Raw genomic sequence first — 22595 nt, forward strand, 5'->3', positions numbered from 1 at the left:
AATTTTTTTAAAGTCCAGGGATGACTATTGTAGAATGTTCTTAGGCAAGGCACTGAAAGTAAAGTGGCGCACGCGCCTCGAGGTTGTAATTAAATGTTGAGATGCAATGAAAACTTGAGTGAAACTTTCAATTGAGATCACGATGAGCACTAACATATACTGTAACATTACTTTGTGTGCGGTGAAGCAAAGTTTGAAAACGTCTTTGTAAACATATACTGTTAGAGCAAAGCATTCTATCAAATGTGGTGTCGGTGTCAGTCAGTCTTACCAATGGAAAGAATCTTAAAGATGCTGTAATATAAAGAAGACGGCATGAATAATTAACATAAAATGAACAATTTTAGCATTTCTATAATTGATATTTCTTCAGAGGACAATGCAGTAAATTTGTGTTTTTATATGTTTGTGTTTAGGTTGGGGAGAGACAACGTGTGTTGGTGACAGAGGAGTCCTTTTGATTCCCAATATTATGTGGCTCACAACAGGTTCTATGAACAGGTAAGACAGATTTAACATTTTTTTGTTTTGTCAGATATCTTTAGTGTTGGAGGAAGCTTCACTTCAGCACTAAGTGTAAAGTGAGTGAGCTGTAAATCATTAGGATTCCCCCCCGTATTGCCTATATTTCATATTCCATTCATGTCGCTAATTCAGTTCTTCCCCATTTTCATACTTAGCAAATCAGATGAGGGGCTTTGCTCTGCATGTCACGAGGTCTCACAGTAAGGTGCCACTAGTTTAAGCTCATCTAGCGAATAAAGTAGGTTAGCCAGAATATCACACGCTCACACAAACGCGCACACGCCCCCTACGGTGGTCATGAGAGCATTTGGCAGCAATACGTTCTTGCTTTTTTTTTTTTCTCCCCCATCTTCAAATGTACGAACATCAGCCCTAAAGACATGAACATTCCATCAACACACACAGCTGTTCATCGAACATGGCTTCAAAGAACCTCTCTGAACCTGTGAAAAATTAACTTTAAAACATCTTCAAATAAATCAATTTCCTCTGCGGTTTAACTATCATCAGAAACATGTTTGAAGTTGTGCTTTTTATTAGCAGGGAGCGCAGCGGATGGCAATATTTTTCCCCTCCCTCCCTCGCCCCTCCTGCCCGCCCCCTCTGCGCCTACTTCTGCACGCTATGAACTCAGGTTGCAAGTTTCACACACTTCACACAGGTGCATGTGCGCTCACGCAGGCGTGCTGCCGTCTGTATGTATGCCTTGACTCTTCAGGAGCAAGGCTTTCCTGCTGTTGAGAGACCCTTGTAAAAATCAATCACTGGATTTGTATGGATTTCAAATACATTTTTTCCCAATAAGAAATAATGGTAATTGAATTATTGCGTTCCAGGTGTCAAACTTTATATAATTTGATCAATGACTGAGCCCAGATACGAACGCCCAAACTCAGAACTGTAAAGCGGATGGGCTAACCACTTGCCTACCGTGTTATATGGTCAGTGTACATTGTTATGTACTTGGTTACAAGTTACACTGATGAAAATGTCATGTAACTAGTTCAATGACTTTCTGAAAATAATATGACTAATTACATTTGATTACATTTTGATTACCTTTCTTAAATTTGAAAGAATGCATCGACAGGATCATTGGATGTTTATTTTTAAAAAGTGGATAAAAACCATAGATTGTTATTTTTGGAATTAACCACATATTTGTTCTTTACACAAAAAAAGCATGATAAAATGTAAATATGTTTGTTGTTATGTGTGTGCAGCATGTGGAAAACCACCATACCATGTTGACCTTATGACAAAAGTGCACAAATTAGACATTTCTTCATATGACAACCCAGATAAGTGAATGTTCCAGAAAAAGTCCAAAATTATACAGATAAAACTGTTCAAAAGTCAAAGTTCATTTGCAGTACTCTGAGTCTAACCTTTTCAAAATCTCAGACAAACTCATAGATTGCACCACAAATGGTGCTACGCGGTCATATTTAGACAATTGTCATTTCTGAGATTACGCAGAATGGCACATGACCATAGAGAGCCAATCACAAGTGTCGGCTGTTTTTCAAATGTAACTGAAATTGTAATCATGGAAATTTCCAAAAGCAACATGGAATTTAATTACACATTTTCCCCCCGGTAATGGATTAAAATGACATACATTTTGTAATGAAATTACATAATCTGGTTACATTTATTTAGTTACTGCCCAACACAGTTTATAGAACATTTTGTTCGATAGCAGTGTTCTACTATTTGCTACTTTAAAAATAGTAATACTGTAGTTAATAAAGTTTACATGATCTGCAGTGGACTTGGTTTTGACCTTAGAGGTTCCACTGGAAAACCAATCTGTCATATTGCCTCATAAATGAAAGCCCAGGACTGCTGAGCTCTGAGGAATGGGCGCATTGGGGGAGCGAACAAGGAGAAGCCAAGGGTTAGGTAAGTGTAGCGCTGGGGGCAATGAAATGGATGTGGAAAGGCGGTGGGTGGGTTGCCGAAAGGAAGGACGCAAAAGGAGTGTGAACAAATCACTCGGTCTCACTTTAACACCGATCAGATGGCTATGTAACCTGACAATTGCGCAAGGTGGTTAGGGGGGGTTACGGTGGGGGTTTCCGTTGATTTAGGACAAGCACTTTCATCATTTAATCTCCCTTTAATGGACCTCAAATGACCCTCACCTGCACACCCGATGTCACCTACCTCCTCCACATCCACCGTTTCACCACTCTCAGTTTGCTGCTTGCTTGTTCTTGCCCACACACACACGCTCACCTTTTTGTGGTGAGCAGCAGGTGCCATGATTAGGCAGGTGCGGCGCCGGCTGGTAGACGCTGTGGCCTCCTTTGCCCTGCCTATCATATTCCAGCCATTGAATAAAGACTGACAGATTAGCACTGAGCCAAGCGTAATTGTGCCACCAAAGCGGTAACACTTCTGCTCCATCATTTCTCTTCTTCTGTTCAGCTATGTCATGGTGCGCACACAACTAGCCTATGTTTGTGTATTGGGGGAAGATCGAGTACAAGTTTTAAGTAGTACAGCAAATACTACGGGGATGGTGTAAATTGAAATTACATTGTATAAAAGTGTCGTGGGATAATTCGAGCTACTTCGAGGACATCAACGGTGACAAAATGTTGGATGAATTCTTGTCCATTCATCCAGAGGAACATTTGTGAGGTCTCTGTTGTTGGACCTGAGGGAGAGCCAAGCTTGAAATCTCTGTTCGAGTTCACCCCAAAGGTGACTGATGGTTTGATGTCACCTCAAGTCCCTCCACATCAAACTCATCCAAGCATGCCTTTATTGGTAACCTATAAAATATTCCTTCAAAGGTAGAAGCAGGGAACTGTCCAGAATTACTTTTTATTGTCATATATTCATACACACATATTAGTGTAACTGTTGATTGACTGATGCCGATTTCTGTTTTGCAGGTACTGGTGCCCAAGAGGTTAGAGTTCAAAGGGAAAATGATTGAAGTTGACATTTACGAGGCAGGAAAACACTTCCTGAAAGGACGACCGGTGGAAGACTGTAAACCTTTCACTCCCTCCATCGCTGCCCCACTTCAAAAAGGAGAAGTGTCTGGCCTGATGCAGGTAAACTCATTCACACGCATGCAATAGATATATAAAGTACTTTACATATTTACTTCAGTAACTTTGAATTATTTGCCTTAATTACATTGTGTATAATGGATAGGTTGATAAAGCTTCTGTATCATCTACTGAAATACAGCGGTGCCTTGAGATACGAGTGACCCAACGTACGATTTCTTTGAGATACGTGCCGCCATTCAACCGGATTTTGCTTTGACTTGGGAGCACAAACTTGAGATACAAGCACTTTATGGTGGCAGTAACTCAATCCAACTCCACAATAAGCAACACTTTTAACAAGTGTTGAACATTTCATGAAAAAAGAGCGGCTTCAAGCTGTTTAATGCCACTTCCATTTGAGGTTTATGGTCAAACTAAGCATAAAATAAAGACAATGACAAGTTGTGTATGTGAAACAACCACAGCTTTGCCTGAGGTAGGTCTTCGAACTTAATGCTAACAAACAATGACCAAATGAATGGAAAACACCATCGACAAGCTAACAGTTTGCATCGACAGTCGTGGTTTTTAAACCGTTTAAGAAACAGATATTTGAAGACATATCTTGGAACAAAACATGGACAGATAATATAATATTACCCACATGCAAATATTCTTCATCCGTGACAAAAATGTAATAATAATACAGCAATTTACTGGGTGGTGGACCAACAGAAGTGTATTCTTTGTCGTTTCTCTGCGTGACTGTATTATAAAATAGTGCCTCCTGGTGGCCAAGGCAGGCACACCAGAAGGCGCAGCACATTGATGGTGTGAAACATGAGCACATGCGGCACAAACTGTTGAATGCATTACATTCGATTTGATTATTTTATCACCCTGTGTTACAGTAGTCACAAGTACAATATTATGGAGTGCTATTTTTCCTGATTAAACATTTCTGTTTTCTGGTGGAAGACAGGGAGGCTGGAAGAGATGAATTTGCTTCATATTCAGTTCAATGGCGAAAGATGATTTGAGATAAAGAGTGTTTACACCGAATGAATTCAACCCTGTATCTCAAGGCACCACTGTAGTCATTTCCAGGAGTTAACACGGGTGCAACATAGTCAGTTGCAAATAAAAACAACTTGTTAACGTATGTTTGTGTCCCCCTCTGAGAAAAAGCCAATGCGTCAGTGATAAGTCATCTAAGATAAACCATGACTGGATAAACTGACACACACACACACGTACACGTACACATGCACAGACTTGCACAGACACGCACAAACACCACATCAATGTATCCGTTTCAGTGCATGTTATTTTTCACTGTGACTAGCTGTAGCTTATAGCTCAGGACATTGAGCCACAGAGCAGAATATGATACACTTTCTAATTTCACACTCCATCAACCTTTACTGCCAGACAGCTAGAGAAGGAAGGCAGAGAACAAAAGCAAAGGGTTTCGCAGCGATAATGGGGAAGACCAGGCTTTACACGATCAGGATTTTGGGGGCTGATCACCGATCAGCGAGTTTAAAAAAAACGATAACCGATTACCAATCCGATCACAAGATGGAGCAATGTGTCCATTTACATGACTTGTTCATTTATTGTATATACTTGTGTATACTGAGTACTGTATCCATCCATCCATTTTCTGTATCGCTTATCCTCACTAGGGTCGCGGGCGTGCTAGAGCCCATCCCAGCTCAAAATGATTCTCTAGCATTTTAGACAAAATGTAAAACATCAATGACCTCTAAGGGGGATTCAAGGATTGGCCACTGACACAAGTTTAGGTCAGCTCAACATTACAACGTTAAATTACATTTCATTAAATTACTTTATTGCAATTAAATTACTTTAATAAATACTGTTAATGACACGCTTACTCTAACTTTCTCAGTGTCCCGGCTATATGGACGGGTGTTGTCCAGAGTTTGCGTCCGTTTGGCTTCTCCTTTTTAATACTTTTTCACGCTGCGTTGCTTGAACGCGCCGTGCTCCTCCTTGTGTACATTCTTCAGGTGCCCGATCAAATTTGTGTTGAAGCATTTAGATGACGTTCCCCACAACGTACTTCAGTTGTGCACAGACTACAAATAATTGTTTGTCTGAGACGCCGCAAAAATAGTCCCACACCGATGACGTGTATTTTCACCGAAAGGATTGAAAACATTGTATTGCCCGTCAGATAGTTAAAGTACTGCGCCACAAGACATGTGACAAGGCTAAAAATAAACTAGCTTTTGGATTTTCGAAGTTAAATGTCTTGTGCGGAGCTTGATCGGATCGGCGAATTATGACATGAAAGCCGATCGGCATAAAATGCTAATTATCGGCCGACACCGATCTCACCAATCAGATCGGCGTAAAGTCGAGGGAAGACAAATCGAGAGAGAAAGAGAAAGGGAAACGGAAGGCAGGATGAAATAAGGAACCGTACGACGGGTTTCACGGAAAAGCCGAGCAACGTCACTGCAATGAAAAGTTCAGTGGTAAAGAACTTTTAAAGTTGCCTCATAAAGTCTACACCCCCATCCAACACACATTCCCTTCCTCATTAATTTCAACCACACGTGCCCTCTTTCATTTTGTTGTGTTTGATGCCTTTTTTGGTTATATTTGTGTCATGACAGATTGTATCTATATATTTTACATTAAACAAAACCACCAAAATACATCAATCTTCTTCGTCGACATTTGAGAAAAACAGTCACTGAGCAATAAAGCGTTGCTAGTTATCTGGTAATGCCGGTACAATTCTTTTTCTTTTTCTTTATTTAGTAATTTTTTTGACAATTGTGCAAAAAGATGCAGAGTCCTCCAGCACTTAGAGCCGTTTGAATGACGAATATAGCAATTGTCCGGTGCAATGACCATTGTGCAAAGGGCGCCACCCTCACAGATGCTCTACAGTTGCTCAATAGGAATGCTACCGATAAAACACTTCAATCACAGTGGCTATACAAATCATTTTCAAACTGCTTCCACTCAACTTGGCCTTCTCTGGTACATTGGAAATTCCAGTCATGTACCATGTATGTGTTAATCTGGATTCACTATTTTTCTATCTCATGCTAGTGCACTCACACAACTATTTACATTCATTTGGCTGCCATACAGGTACATATCTGAAGACCATCTGTTATCAATCAGTGTTTGCTTGAATCCAGCACACACTAAGGTGTGTGTGTGTGTGTGTGTGTGTGTGTGTGTGTGTGTGCGTGCGTGCTTGTGAGACAGGAATGAATGATTACACTTTCACCCACTTGCAATCTTAAAATTGCAGGCTTTTGGCCGTGAACAGAAGAAAAACAGAAGAAGAAAAGGGGGAGTAAGATGGTATGATGCATCATAGGTGCATGATAGTTTGCTCGATGATAGCACCAAGTGATTGGAAAGGCAGATCGACCTTCCAAGGTCTTTCATGTCTATCGCTTCAAAGTAGAACAAAGTGAGACAGCTGTCATTTTGAAGCCACAAAGAGAAATGATTGCACAGCAGCCAGCTTCCATGCACACGTGCAAGTGCTCAGGAAATACGGCCGGGTCGATGCTCGGCTATGATGTTATCGCGGTAAAAGCGGATGTCTATCTGTGGATGTAAACATCTCAGGCGACATAGGTTGGATGCATACAACGGATATACGCGAGTTGATGATGCACTGATTTTGTAGCCTGACATCAATCTGAGAAAGCTCCGACAAAAACTGTTTGGAAAGGCTAGGCTTCAAAAACACAAAACAAACGAGCCATTGTTTGCCTTATCTGAGATTGAATCTCATATTTCTTAATTGCGACGTTCCTAGCTCAGAAGTTGTTCTGACGCCGCCATGTTGAGGAGCAGCTTAGTTGTCTTTTAAATGCGAATGGAGGACCGAGGTTTGAGCATTGAGGACTTTTCACGGGAAAGAGCTATGTAGTCGAGAAACCACTGTTTCCTTTTGTCGAAGTCTTTTATGTTTTGACAGTGACGTCGAAAAATGTGCGCTTATCGCGATAATGTAAAAAACTAAGTCTAAATTTAAGTCTTAAGATACCCCTTCCACACACTCGAAAACATATTTAAAACATTTTTGTTCAACTTACACATGGCTATAATTGCATTGTAACTTATTTCAACATACTTTTTAAACACTGTAAATATATGTCAACACACACAAAATCTGTTCATTTAACACAGAAATGTGCAATGTAGCAAGATCACAAATAGATTAGCGGCGATATAGCAAGGGAATGTGGAATGTGGCATAAACTACGTAGGATTTTCTTGACAAGCATGTGGGACACGAGGTCCAGTTCTGATATACGGCTGCATCACTTCAGTCTCTTTGGTGGTTGCCATCGTTTACTTCAATTTTCATTCTCCTTACAACTAAAACACACCGTCTGTTATGGCTTACTTCTCAAAGGATGTTGATCTCTTTTTTGGTTTTGTTTTAATCAACCGCAACACTAGGTAGAGGGTATGCATAACACACAGAGAATTGTAATTCCTTACCATGCAAAAGTGGTTGACAATAAAGTGCTCACCTCTTTTGCTTGATTCTAGTCCAGAATATTGTCAAAGAGGTTTATCTATTTCAGTTTAAACTAAATATATGCAACATCTCTTCTCAACGGTTCTCAGATTGCTAAGCAGACACCACATTTGCCCTCATTACGGAAAATATTTGAGTCATTTTGAATGTGAAAAGAGTTGGATTTATTCTATTATTCCAGCAAAGGTTACTATGGGATGTGTATGAAAAGGTGTTTTTGCTTTTTCATCCCACTGGAAAAACCAAGGTTTCAGAGCGACAACAGCACCTGAAAATTTAGCCTTTGTTCTCTGTCTCCCTCTTAGCCGTCTGTCAACCCTTAAATCACACAAACAGCACTTTCCCGTGGAAAGGGGGAGGACAGTAATGAGTCTTTTAGTGGGACACAATAGCAGAAAAAGCACTCAACAGCGTGGTAAAGGAGAAAAAAATGAGAAAGTATCTTCACCAGTCCTCATCCTCAGATGAAATGAAATGATGGAGGAGACAAAAAATACTGAAGCAAGAAAGAAAGAGAGCGTGGTAGATGGAGAGATCAGGGGACAGCAAAGGCAGCGTGAGTGCCATCTAATAATAATCAGGTCTTTTCACCGCATACTTTCTCAAGGAGAGCAAGAGAATGGATGAGAGGAGAGAAAACAGCTCCCGTCCGTCCACAAGGCAGCAAATTGACAGTTTGTATAACATACAACATAAAAAGAAGACAGCAAAAAAGCTAATAACTTTTAAATGACTGAAGAAATATGTTGGGCTATTACCTTTGTCTGGCCTTTCCTTTCTTCACGGACAGTCTTTTTGTTTGATTGTAGCTTTTGTTAAACAAATGGCTTATCAAATGACCTGTTTATTTCTCACCAATACCATACATTTGTTTTTTTGTTTTGCTTTGTTTGTTTCTCTGCTACAGAGTTCAAACAAGCAGTTGAGTGTGGATGTTTTTCCACTTAGTTTGCGCCATTTGGTCGTCTTTGTCTTGTTGCATCAAGTGGGTGATTGCTAGCAGTTTGCATCATCCTTCAATCGAAAGTTCATGTAAAAATTCACATTCTTCCCTTTGCGTACATGTGACACACTTAGTAACCATAACATGAGGTACACCTGTACAATATAACGAGCTCAAATTTGATTAAGTCTGTCTGAAAGGTGTCCATTGAAAAATTTTTGTTGTTAGTGTTCTAGTTTGCAGTTGTGTATAACTGCAGTGTGTCTTCTTGAGAGGAGTTTCTATTATTTTGACGCGCTAACATGAAAAAGACTCGCCCATTCTAACGCGACCGCCACCCCATGGTGTGCCTTCCAGATAGATACTAGCTCCAGGCTATATGAACAAATCACTGGCTGTAAACGCAATCTTTAGGAAAATGACACACTTGCTCGATACAAAAATACCACTCAACTTGTCGCTTTTGCGCAGCTCTGTCTGTTTATATACAACTCAAGGTCGATGCTTGATGTCACACGTCGCATGTGTTGTCAAACAACAGCAAACAATCAAAACACACAGTTACTGCTTGCTAATCTATTTTTAAACTTTTTTTTTTTCTTTGAAATGTCGCAAGGTTGCGGTTGGCCTGTCTGTCTGTTTTCTCTCACAGCAAATACTTTGTTTTGTCTTCAAAACAGCAGGCGTAGCTATTTCAAGCATTTCATTTGGTATGTCAGATTGTATTACATGGCCTGTGCTTTGAGGAACCAAAATTCTAATCATAGAGAATTTTATTACGCCATCAAAATATTAGTCATATCTGCTTTTCAGTATTTTAACCAAATATGCCAACTGGCATTACATGGTTTCATCCTCTCTTGTTTATTTTACATCAAGATGCTTTATATGCCCCTTTCTACACGTTTGCCTTTGAACCAAAAGATGAGCAATATATATAAATCACAAAGAACACAGCCATCAATTGCTCAAAAACGATCTTAAGTCATTAAGTCATCAGCTTTTTCTTTCTAGTTTTTAGAGTTAAAACTACAGAGTCAGGTATATGGCGGTATGCTTGCAACATTTATATTAGTCACTTATATTAGCAGGTTTTGTAGAGTGACTGTGTACAAGAAAGGTAATATTGTATTTACTTGTTACTTGAAATTGGAAATAAGGAGCAGTATAGCCTCTAAAAAGAAACACAGAAGAAGAGTATATTTTTCCAATTGGGACAGTCTTACGTTTTTATCACACAGTCTTCATTGTCAGCTTTTAGATTAAATGGAGCCCCTCATACTGTTGTATTTAAAGTAGGGATTTCATGATGTAATGAATTAAAGGTCAAAGCCTGGTAGTCTGTGGAATCAGGCTGTGTTGGTGTCCAACAAACAGCATCCAAAAGAAATGGTTGCTCTGAAAGTTCGATGACTGCCTTTGAGGAGTTGGCAGGAGCTACAGTGTGCCTGATTGCTTCTCATCGAGTACCCAAACCAGGCGCCAGAAACGCCTAGTGGCCTTGCAACATGTTGTCGTAACTGTCTAAATGTTGTTCCAGCTTTCTGAGATCCACCTGAGAAATGTGATTGCCCCATGAGATCTCAGGCCCTAAACAACCTTGCGACCTAATCAGCACAGACACTCTTAAGATTAGTGGCAAATATCTTTTACTCACTAGTTACTGGAAGTCAGATGTGCTTGCTTGGAACGACGCAACAGCTGGAGTAACAGGACATAGAAAAGTAGCTGTTATTGTTCCTGACTTGTGTGCAAGTAGACTAGCAAGCAGGTTTTCAGTCTTATCCAACTAGCCATATGTGTGTGCATCTCCAAACAGGATGTCTTGAAAGTAATCGTAACTCAGGTCAGTACGCTTTACTCCAGTGCGTAAAGCATCTGCTACATTTCCTCTCTGTTATAGTGGCCGTCATGTGCCCGACATGTGTTTGCATGGGCCGCAATTACACAAATGGGATTCACTGTATTTTACGGAGGCGACCGTAAAACATTTTTCTGCAGTCCATCTGTATGCTCGCTTGTGGTTGTGCTAATTGTACAAAGGAGCCTTTTTGAAATAGATTTTTTTTTTCAAATGGACAAATGTGTGCTTTGTGCAAATGAAAGCTTAGCCTTGCCTTTTCAATAATCAAAGGCAATGTGACTAATCTGCATTGAAAGGAATGTGCTCTTGATTAGTTATGAATTTGTAAATTACGCACCTGAGGCAAAACAGATTTGTTGACACTAATCTCTTGATGTTTTGGAGGGCTGGGAAGCCAATCCCACTGTAAAATTATGGACATGGACTCTGAACCTTTTTTGTTTTAAGTAAAAAAAAAAAAAAAAAAAAAATCAACATCAAATTGCTGATGCTAGGCGGAAACCTCGCATGTCCAAAACATCAAGCCCCAAAAAATGCTGTTTGTTGAACCATTAACATCGCAACGTCAAAGAGAGCAAGCCATTTGCAACACTTTAAACGGATCAATAATTTGAAAGAATAACGTACCCAAATGACCCAAATGGGGATTGATCAATAGTATCGAATTGTGAAAAAATATTAAAAGTACCGAATTTGGACATTGAAGGTTTCAGCCCGATGCCAGCGAATTGCAAGATGCAAGGTGCATCTCAAATCATCTGGTGGTACTGTTACTGTGAGGAAGTTTTAGCCAATCAGAAGCCTGTAGAAAGTGATTTCCAGAAAAGGCACAGCGACGATATTAGCCGGGTTGACATTGCAGACTTTTTTTTTTGTTTCATTCCGATTAAAATCCATCCATCCGTTTTCTACCACTTATCGGAGGTCGGGTCGCGGGGGCAGTAGCTTTAGCAGGGACGCCCACACGTCCCTCTCCTCAGCCACTTCTTCCAGCTCTTTCGGGGGCATCCCGAGGCGTTCCGATTAAAATCAATCCGATTGAAGATCTCACGTCAACTGTTTACATGTGACGCGATGTCTTCCGATCTGGCGTAGGCCCACTCATACCGGATGCCGAAGTACGTTATCGGTCGCGGTTTCAGCCACGCCCCGAAAAAATCAGGAAAACTTAAATGTTGAAAAACTGATTTATCTCCACAGTTCGGTACGACATTGGTCTCCGTCGTAGCACGTTTTCAGAAATGATTTTCAAATGTTTATAATGTATTTAGAAACTAAAAAAGGACACAAACGGTAAAATTGTCTTTACCGTGTCTTTAAATATTTTGTTTTGTTTTGTGGCCCTTTGTCCATTTTAATAGATTGAACTGCAGCTCCTTGTGGTTTTTGATAGCCTACTCTTGTACGTCGTATCTTTTTACACACACAGATTGAGTTGTGTCTAGAGTGACGGTGACAGCTGGTGAGGATCAAATGAGAAATGTGACCAGTGCGTATTGTTGTTTCTTCTTTCTCTTGTGATGCTGGTGTTGAGTTGCAGTCGTGAGAGACAAAAGTACCATTTTGGTCTCTCACAGTCCTTTACCTGTACCAGTCCACTGTTCAATGATTTTCTGGATGATTATGTTGGCTCTGTCCCCCCGCTGGGAGCAGAGAGAGCAACATTACGCTGCCCAGACGTCTGCTTGCGCACCTGGTGGTGAAATGTCACACAAAAGCGTATCTTTTCCGACGGCATTCTCTCCATTTTTCACTGTACTTTTCTCCACTTTCCTCTCCTCCCACTGTGCTGACATGCACCCACTGCCACTTATCCGCCCCAACTAGTAATAGATTTTAGATGGCACTGTTCACTCGCTATCCTGGCACCCCGTTGTTAAATGACACCTGCAGAGAGACAGTTAAAGAGACGGATAGAGAAGAAGGTGGTAGTGCACTTGGGCCTGACACCATTGATAGATGATGGTTCGTCTGTCTGTTTCCTTTGCTCTGGTCTCCAATTTCATTATTAAATGTCCCTCTCTACCTCAGATTATGAGCACTCAAGATGTTCACTGTACATGGTAACAAGGATTACACGACTACTAGGGGTGTAACAGTATTTGAATTCATCCCGAACCGCCACTGTTTGGTGCATGCAATCGCACTCACGAATACGCTGTGAGTTCATTGCCTTATCTGCACTTCAAACCAAGTGGCGGTAATGCGCCTTCAACTGACGACCGGCATTAATCAAAGCACCAGAAGAAGAGAAGTTGGCGTCCTGGCAAATTCAGCTGACAGACGGCATTCAATTCAATTCGGCTGTTTGGGAAAATTTTGGGTTTCCTGTCGAGTACAACAGCGATGGCGTTGGAGAGGCGAATAGGACGAGGACAGCGTGTCGGCGTTGTTCGGTAGCTGTGCGGTCTGTCTGTGGACACGCCTCCAACATGCTATACTGCATATTAGACGCCATCATCCAGATAAGCCAGTCACGGAGCAAGACAAAACAAAACGTGAGTCCAACAATTTATCCCCAATGTTTTTAAGAAGCCTCTAGATCTGAAATCAGACAGGCAAAAGAAAAGAAAAGCAGGGCTGTTGTTTTTTGTATTCACAGTTTCACCATTTTTTACCTGGCTGTACCTGCCACCTCAGTGCCCAACGAAAGGGTTTTGTCAACAGCAGGTTCCCTGATGACTGAAAATGTAGACGTTTTAAACCTGAACTCACCTCATTCATTCCGATATCATCGTTTAAGAAGTTATTGAGCGATATTGTATATGATCGCCACGCCTGTTTCTAGTTGATGAAACTTTTGTTCATCATATGCTATTGTGTAATGTAATGTTTTATAGAAATATGTAGCCATAACACATAGTACAATTTGTTGTCTATGTATTTGTTTTTATTGCATTTATTTGTACTTGCTTTTATTTTGCCTTGTTTTGCCCTGCTGTCTGCAGTCAGATTGGATTTGTAAATGAGACACTGTCCTCAATTGCCTTACCTCGTTAAAGAAAGAAAGAGAAACAATTAAGCTTACCTGTAAGTGGTGCATAAAGACTCTGCTGCTTATTCAAAGTTAACTCGGGTAGTTCTACATGTTCTACTGCTTACACTTCTGTCTGCTGAAAATAAAAGAATCTCAGAATTATGAATTTGTGACTTTTTGTTGCTTTTTCCTGTGGTACCGAACTCGTATGGAACCATGACCCCAAAACCCAGGTGGGTACCGAACCGCGAATTCTGTGAACCGTTACACCCCTAACGACTACCATCATGTCCTCGAGCAAAAAGCGTTCTTATTGTCTTTTGAGCATCTGTAGCAACAACAACAAAACAAGTTTTAGTTTCACCATCAGGTAATCCAACTTTGCAGTGAGCCTAACATGAACCAAATTTGACTTGCACTTATAGCGCTATTGTCCACCACCACTGGAAAGTGACGTGCGGATGTGTCACGTAGGCGTTGGCGGTTATTGTATCCCTGCAGCTTTGTGTGCGGCAACAGAGGAGATTGTGAATGAGACAACGCTAGGAGATAGTTGCAAAGACTGGAGGATGGGAGCGTGTTGGACCGATGCTGTGCAGCTGCTCACACAGTCATGTGCATGCAACACGTGTGGGCGTCCACATAACACTTTGTCCATATGCGAAATTGTTGGTTCTCAGAGGTTACAATTGTAGTTGCTTGGCCAAGAAGTTACGTGCATTCACAACTTTGGGAGTTTTGTCATATGCTTTTTGATGTGACTTTGTAAAGATACACCAGACAGTGAAGGAAAATATTTCTTCAAGTTGAAGAAACATGCAAAGACGAAAGGCACGTGCGTTCGATGATCATCACGAAAGATTTGACGGTTGAGGTGCAAAGTGTGAAGGGAGCGAATAAGTCGATGCACTTTGTTGGTAAAGCTCATGACGTTGTTGTCCCGAGTGAACTTTGATGAAAGGTTTTTCAAGAAAGCCGCAGATCAATTGCTCAATATCCCTCTACATAATCCATCTGGGCGGTGATAAGGCTTTTTATCAACAGTCGGGCAGGAGGAGATGTGCAGTAACCACCTCAAGGTCATCCCGATCCATTTTCACAGATTCTCTCCTCGAACGTGACCAACGCTCAAATTGACACATCGCATCGTTTAGCATTCCATATTTATTTAGTGATCAATAGCCTAAGCCTGAACCAGCTTGCTTCAACTAAAAATAAAATATACTTACTATTTCTCCATTTCAGTAACAAACATCAAAATATTCCCCAATTTTGGGCCAGAGGCACCGTACGCCTTTTGAATTTTCCACACTAGCAGCAACAACTGATAGCAAAGCAACTTAACCTAAAAATCAATCTTGTATTACTTTGTCTTCCTCACATTTATCTTTTCACACGTCCCATCACGGCTCATTGTCGACATCAACTCTAATTCAGCACACGGGCGCCTAGGAATAATTTGATTACCGCCAAACTGCCGTACAGCTTCGTGGTTTAATTATGATCACTTATGTTCTTCATTTATTCATAAAATAACAGCTGTTTTGACATGAATGCGTTCATCTACACGGTATCCGATTTGGTTCATTATCATGTTAGTTATTCTCAAATTAAACGGCGTCGCCGAGAGGCAGCAGACGGAGGTAGACAGCAGGTGAAGAAAACACTGAAATGACAACAATTCTAACATTTACTGGGCCTAAAAGCAGTCAACACTGGTGCATGTTTTTCTAAAGGTCAAATTATTTAGTCTAATGAAAAAAATATAGCATTTGTTTAGACCAATTACACTATTTGGTTGATTAAAATTACGATAACAATTAATCGGCTAATTAATTTTAGACATATATAACGAATAAAATAACTTATTTTTTGGTCCCTTAACACTAAATATAAACAATAAAGATATGACTCGCAGGCGGAACGTTAGACTGTTTGACAATACTTCATCGTTTAGAATTTGTTACCATTACAACAGAATGAACAAATATCAGATGGATTATTTTTTTTGTCTCATGTTATAATGTGTTAGTGTGTTAAAAGTAAATTAAAATCCGCTAAAGAATCAGCCCCTTTTTGCCAATTTGAAAAGGGCTAATGTCAGCCGATTAATCGGTACGGCCCTAGTTCCGATTTTACCGTATGTGCTGATTAGAACTTTCCACCAAACTAGTTTCTCTCGTGTGTGATGTAGAACTCCTGCAGCCGGCTGTCACGCCGACACTCGAGTCAACTTTATTCCAACTGCAAACTCTTGAGCGGACCGACCCTCCACTTCATTGTGGAGAAATTAATTATCTTTTCTTGAAGATGATGATGTTGAAAAGCTTCTTTTTTTCCCCCCCTTCTCTCTTTGTGTGTTTCCTTTTACAGGTGCAGATGGCAAATGGTGTCCAAGGTGCCTCTTCTATGTCTTCCTCTCTTTTGTTGACGGGGTCTTACAGTGTGGACCGAGAGCTATTGAAGAGGCTAGGTGTCGGACTGACGCTGGCGGCTGCCTTACTGGCTTTTATTGTGGAGAGGATCTATTAGCGGCGCAAGCGTACGCCGGAAGACGAGTCGTAACCAGGGAGAGGACGGCGACATAATTGGGGTCTTAACAGCATGAATGGGAGCGACATCATCAAATTCTCCTACCCGTTTCTTTCTGTGCTATGTGCACTCAAAGAGGGCAAAGGACACCTCCTTTGGATTATTTTTTTTCTTTTAATCTCACTTCATTTGGCCATTATTTGAGTCATTGTGTTAAAAGCGAATAAACGTTTTTCTTTCAGTACAAACTGTCTCCATCCTGAAGTGCTGTTCTTCAATCGTCTTGATGGAACACTCAAGTGACCTCCTCGTGGTCGACAGCTACGTTTGCCCGTGTGCTGCTTGTGGACTTCTAGACTCACGCTCAGGTTTCTACACCAAGTTAATGAGCTGTAGTCCAAACGCCGATACTGTGTTTGAATTTTCACAGTAAAGAGTCTAACAGTTTATTTCTTGGAAACATGTAATTCTCTCATTAAACATCAGTTGTCATTTGGCATTTTTATGAATGCGCTACATAATGAAACCATTTTAACAAACCAGTGTGGTCGACATTGTCAAATTGTTTCTCATCATTAACCCCATCCTCATTAAATACAGACGCAGACTGTTGACATTTATAGACGCAAAGAAACAACAACAACAACAGTAAAATGAGGTGGGCTGTTAGTCATAACTGATGCAATCTGCTGGCCATTTCTCTTCAGCTTTGATTTCCCACAGCCTTGAAAACTACTAAAACTAAAAATCTGTTTTTCACAATGTGGGAATCAAATGCATTGTTTGTTCTCAAACATCAAAAGTAAGAAAAATGAAATACTGCGGAGGAAAACTTTCGCAGACTGGGAAAAAAAATTGAGTGGTAACAAAATGTGTTCTACGGAAGCGTATTGCTGCCACAACAGAAAAAAAAAATGTTCAGTGTCACATTATAATGTGACAAAGTTCATGTTTTAACGTGGTAAAGTTCACATTAATAGTCATAAGTTAAATGTTTTAACTGTTTTTTTCACTTTCACGTTCACCAAAACAAACCGAAGCAATCCCTTCCACTTCAGAGCCCGATGAAGGTGCAGGATGTGTCTTCTTTTTGTGTCTTATTTTTATAAGACACAAAAAGAAGAAGACAATCAATAATAAAATAAATGAGCTACTGACTACGTACCTACGCTGCTCTTCTATAATACTGTAAAAATAATAATAATAAGGCCCAGTGTGTAATAGGATTTAAAAAGAGGACACACATGCCTTCATAGGACTGCGCCATTGAACTAAATGGGAAGAAATTGCTTTGTTTAGCCGAATGTGGAAGTCAAATTTATCAGATTAAAACTAGAAATTTAGCACATTCCGTCAAACTGACTTTTTATTTTTGTATTTATTTTAACTGTTGTTGCACCAAAATGCTACTGCAGTGTTCTGTGCAATTCTAAATGTAATGAATCAACACTGACTTCATGTAACCTGATCTTACAAAAATTATTCTCAATCAAGTAATGTAGTGTCATTAGTGGATAATTGACTTTTTTGCTTACTATTTGAAAAATCTTATTTTTTGTTGATTCATTTGAATAAAATAATATTCACACTGCTCCCGGAGTACGGCAGAATACAGCATGCTATATGTTGAGCATGTTTGCAAAAGGCTTTGTCACTAAGAAGTGCACACGTGCGTCGAGTTTGTTCACGCTGCTGGAAAATGAGATGTGATGCTCTCTAACTTTTGGTATGATTTACTAGCAAACTGTGGTGCGAACACATATACCTCTGAGGGTTAGAGAGTCTGAACGAGCTCCGATAGAATTACCGCAAAAGCGTCGTCTCCTGAGTCTTTACTGCAGCCGGTATTTTTCTGTCTTTTGCTCCATCTCTCACAAACACACACGTACACGTGCAGACGCACACACAGTCTCCCTTTCTAATCTCTTCCCGGTTTAAGGTGCTGCCATCCCAGCATGGTCTCTGAAATCTCACACACAATAATCTATGCCCTCAATTTATAGCGCAGTGCACCGGCATGTGTCTTTGTCAGTCCTTTTCTTTTTCTTTCTGTGGTTGTGCATGTGTGTGTGTGTTTGTGTGTGTGTGTTTCTACTGTCTGTCAGCTTGTTTGTGAGATTCCCTCACTGTCAGCTGTGTTTAGTTGTGTGTCCTTTCTGATGTGGTGGCTGTAGGTTCCCAAATGCTTAATTTAGAGTAAGGCCAGTGTATAGATAGTGTACATACGTGTGTGTGTGTGTGTGTGTGTGTGTGTGTGTGTGCGTTTCCAAATAGCCAGAATCCTTCAGTTCTCCATTCAGAAAGCCTGTTATTTGATATAGCAACAGTTTGGTGCCTTCACACGCTAGCTTTGTATTATCTCAGTAAATGATGCGTGTCATGCGTTCGCCAAACACACACACACGCACGTATGCGTGTGTCACGGCTTTTCCAAATAAACACATAGCATACACAAAGTGCAACTTTTGTATCATATGGACAAATGATGCGTGCCAAGTTGCACACTAACGCAAGCGCTAAAGCTTTTTATTAACCGATCAAATGATGCGCGTCGTACACACACACACTAAGTGTAGCTTTGTATTAGGCGATCAAATGATGCGTGTCGCCATGAAGCTCCTTACATCCATCCAGCGTCGCCCCTATATTATTCTGCAGCCATCCATAGTGTGTGACAGTTCTTTTGATGCTTTGTAAGCACATTTCAGCTGTGTGTGTCCGTTTCACTGCATTGTTCTCCTATGAAATATGGATGCTGTGACACCCTTTATGTTGGTACATCATCCCTTAGCATGAAATATGGAGGCGGGACCTGGAGAGAGGAGATCGTTATTCACTTTGCATCACTCCCTTCAGTAGTTTCTCATAAAAACAAGACTTTCTGACTTCTTTCTCACTCGCAGCTGTCGCCAATTTGTCATCGCCGCTGAGATGCCCGTTTCGTGTGAATTCAAGAAGCTTTCCAGTCAAGACGATGCAACGCACGTGTTTGCTTCTGTCAGTGCGCATCGTGTGCTAATCACGTGGAAATGTGGACATTGTCTCTTTCATTTACTAGCTAGGGTCGTGTTACACAGTTGCTGTGGCAAAAACTACAATCAAGGTGCCAAATTTGAAGCACACACATTACAACAACACAGTATTAATTTGTAGGAAGATTGGAAGAGAACCCGAATTTGATGTCATTTCTAACACTTGGGCGGCACGGTGGACCACTGGTTAGAGCTTCTGCCTCACAGTTCTGAGGACTGGGGTTCAATCCCCGTCCCCGCCAGTGTGGAGTTTGCATGTTCTCCTTGTGTCTGCGTGGGTTTTCTCCGGGCACTCCTGTTTCCTCCCACATCCCCCCAAAAAAACATGCATGGTAGGTTGATTGAAGACTGATTGACTGAAGGCGGCGGAGCTCAAAGAACGAAATCATTTCATAAACTAATTCAGCTCGTTACGTTTACTGAAAAGATTTGTTCTTTTGAACGATATCAGGAGTCCTACTTAAAACACGGGTTTATCGCAAGAGTTAACTCCCACGCACCAAGTCCGCTCTGATACAGATACAGTCGTAGGGTGCTGCTCGACACAGGCAGAACTACTTTTACGGAGTTAAAAGTCTACTCTCATTGAGGAGCTACGGAACTGCAGTCTGGTCTGGCTGCCTACAATAACTCCGACCCCCACTCCTGCATCTCGCTCACAGTGGACGCGCCACGCACGGCGAAGGAGGAAGCAGAAGCGAGGCAAGCGTGTGCATGTGTGTGTATATGTATGTATATATGTATGTATGTGTGTGTGTGTGTGTGTGTGTGTGTGTGTGTGTGTGTGTGTGTATACATATGTAATATGTATGCGCGCAAGCCACCACAGCCGGTTCGTGAGAAAAATTGCCGACTCCTAACAGGTCCGCGGTGCAAAGAAGGTGGGGGAACACTGATCTCCAGTAGATCTACCAAGTTGTGCATTAACCTCCATCGCCGACCGACTGTGACCTTTTCATTTGTGCTCGCATTTACCACTTGGATTATTGTATAGCTCCTGCTTGTCCACATTTAGTATGAGGGAACATTTCACGACATTTACGACACATTTGCACGGCTCGGTGTGTGATCATTGTCATTTATTCCGCTCCTTCATGAATGCCTTTCGTTTTCAACAGAAGAGATCTTCAATGTTTAGTTTTGTTTTGTTTTTGGTGCAAGCCAAAAACAGAAATACAAACCGAGGATTTATATGAAAGCTATCGTTCACTTGAAACCAGTCTTGTTAAAGGTTTTACGTTTGAGGCAGTCAATCATTGTGATTGTTGAGAGGAAGCATTGAAATAATTAGAACGTTGATGTTTTCCTGCTGAAGCCCAATTTGGCTCCTCCAGTTGCTGTTGTTCAAAGCAAAAGTTCTTCAGAAGTAATCCATTAAAAAAACAGTTTTTTTCCTCACTTCGTTTTATATGAACTGTCGGAGCTTTACGGATATCTTTCTGTATACATTATGTGTACGTCTTTGAAGGAGAGAGATATTTGTAGCCCTCAGACACACTGTGTGCCTGTGTGTGTTGTGTGTGTATGTGTGTGACGTGCTTAATTCACTGCCCTTGATGGCTATTCATGGAGGACTGGCAGTGAATGAGTTTTAAAGGACCTATAGTGTCCAGATGGCCTATATTTCAATAACAAGTTCTCTATATGGACTGTTTTTGTTTTTTTTTTTCCTTCAGGAAAATGAAACTGTGAGACATTCCCACTAATATCAATCCATTTGGGAGCAATCAGTAAATAGCTTAATTGCCCTGGGAACGCCCCTTTTACATAGCCAAAATCGATACGCCGTTGTGTCTTGGTGCGACGCCAGCGACGGAACTGGAGACCAAAGTTGCCGCATGGTTGCCGCGTGGACAAAGGAATGTACTATACTATAAATTGGCAGTATTTACTCATATGTTCTATATCGACGCTGTCAGGCAGAATCCCCCCAACTCCAAAATGACAACTTTTTAGGACATTTAAAAAAAGAATAATAATAATGATCTTGCTTGAGTTTCCAAATACCGTCTTGTTCAAGTTTCTATTATATCTTAAATTGCTATTGTTACTGTTGCACACTCACATCAACACAACAGCCCCCCAAAATGATGATCTTCCTACTGCAATGAAGCAGATTACAGCAATCAATTTTAACAAAACAAGCCTACTCAAATCTATCTAACCTCACTGTTTTCACTTTTTACTTTAAAAAAAAAAACAAAAAACATCCAGACATTCAATGTAGGTGACAATTGTGCCGCAGAACATTGACTAATTAAGTAAAGAAATTTCCTCTTCCTCAGTCGCTGACTTCAGCTGCCTGGCGCAGGTTTTCACCTTAAATGTAGGCGGGCCAAGATCTGGCTGAAATTCAAATATGTCCTCAGAAAACAAACCTAAAAGTATTATTAAGTCGATTTTGGGGAGAAACGTCATTTTTATGTCTCGAACTGTGGAATAATTGCCATGTTCAAAGCATTAGCGAGGTCCTTTCATTTGCTGTAGCGTCTTGAGTAGCGAAGAACCATTTGTTTTGTGAAATTGTTTATTACAGAAGTGTATTGCTGGGGCAACAGAAAATAAATTTGAAAAAAGTTCAGTATCACGTTATAACGTGATGTGCAATGTGAAAAGAAATGTGCAGGAGGAGATTACTGCTTGTGCTTGCGAGATGAGTTTCAAAAGAAAAAGGAAAACATACTTGTGGTGGTAATCCTCTGGATGCTCATTTAACGGAGATTACAACAGTTTATCATATGATATCATGCATCACTCACAGCAATTCAAGCTCTGAAGTTCTGAGCAACTTTGGAGGCTTGAGAAGACAATTTACGTCTAATCGACAGACATTTTACTCAAGCATGATGTGGAAGTTTCAACCCAATTGACTCAACACAGCTGACAATAGACTTCAAACTGTGTGCTTCTACGATTTAAAAAAAAAAAGAAAACAGTCTTGAAATGTAAACTGCACTTTAAAGAGTGATTATAAGTAAAAATGTTTTCACTGAAGCGTTGCGTTCAATGTCATGAAAAGGCACGTTCCTTGCCTTCAATCCCAACAACTGCGGGCATCAGTGAGATTGCCAGAAGCAAGCTGGCCCACATGAGTGTGACCAATTAATTTTTGCAATTTTGGGGCCCAACATGCTTTGTTGCATTCTGTCGCCACCTCCC

General features: G+C 40.7%; 1 protein-coding gene across 1 annotated transcript in view; it reads left to right on the forward strand.

Moving 5' to 3' along the window:
* The window catches only part of cdkal1 (CDK5 regulatory subunit associated protein 1-like 1), a 212621-nt gene extending 195560 nt beyond the window's left edge, over window positions 1-17061 (forward strand). The window contains 4 exon segments of the mRNA XM_061675218.1: window positions 417-455; window positions 457-501; window positions 3432-3596; window positions 16246-17061. Coding sequence (XP_061531202.1) covers window positions 417-455; window positions 457-501; window positions 3432-3596; window positions 16246-16404 — 408 coding nt within the window. The 3' untranslated portion in view covers window positions 16405-17061.
* Window positions 17062-22595: the final 5534 nt, after the last annotated feature.

This window comes from Phycodurus eques, chromosome 4 (assembly GCF_024500275.1).
Source record: "Phycodurus eques isolate BA_2022a chromosome 4, UOR_Pequ_1.1, whole genome shotgun sequence".
In the NCBI taxonomy this organism is placed as follows: domain Eukaryota; kingdom Metazoa; phylum Chordata; class Actinopteri; order Syngnathiformes; family Syngnathidae; genus Phycodurus; species Phycodurus eques.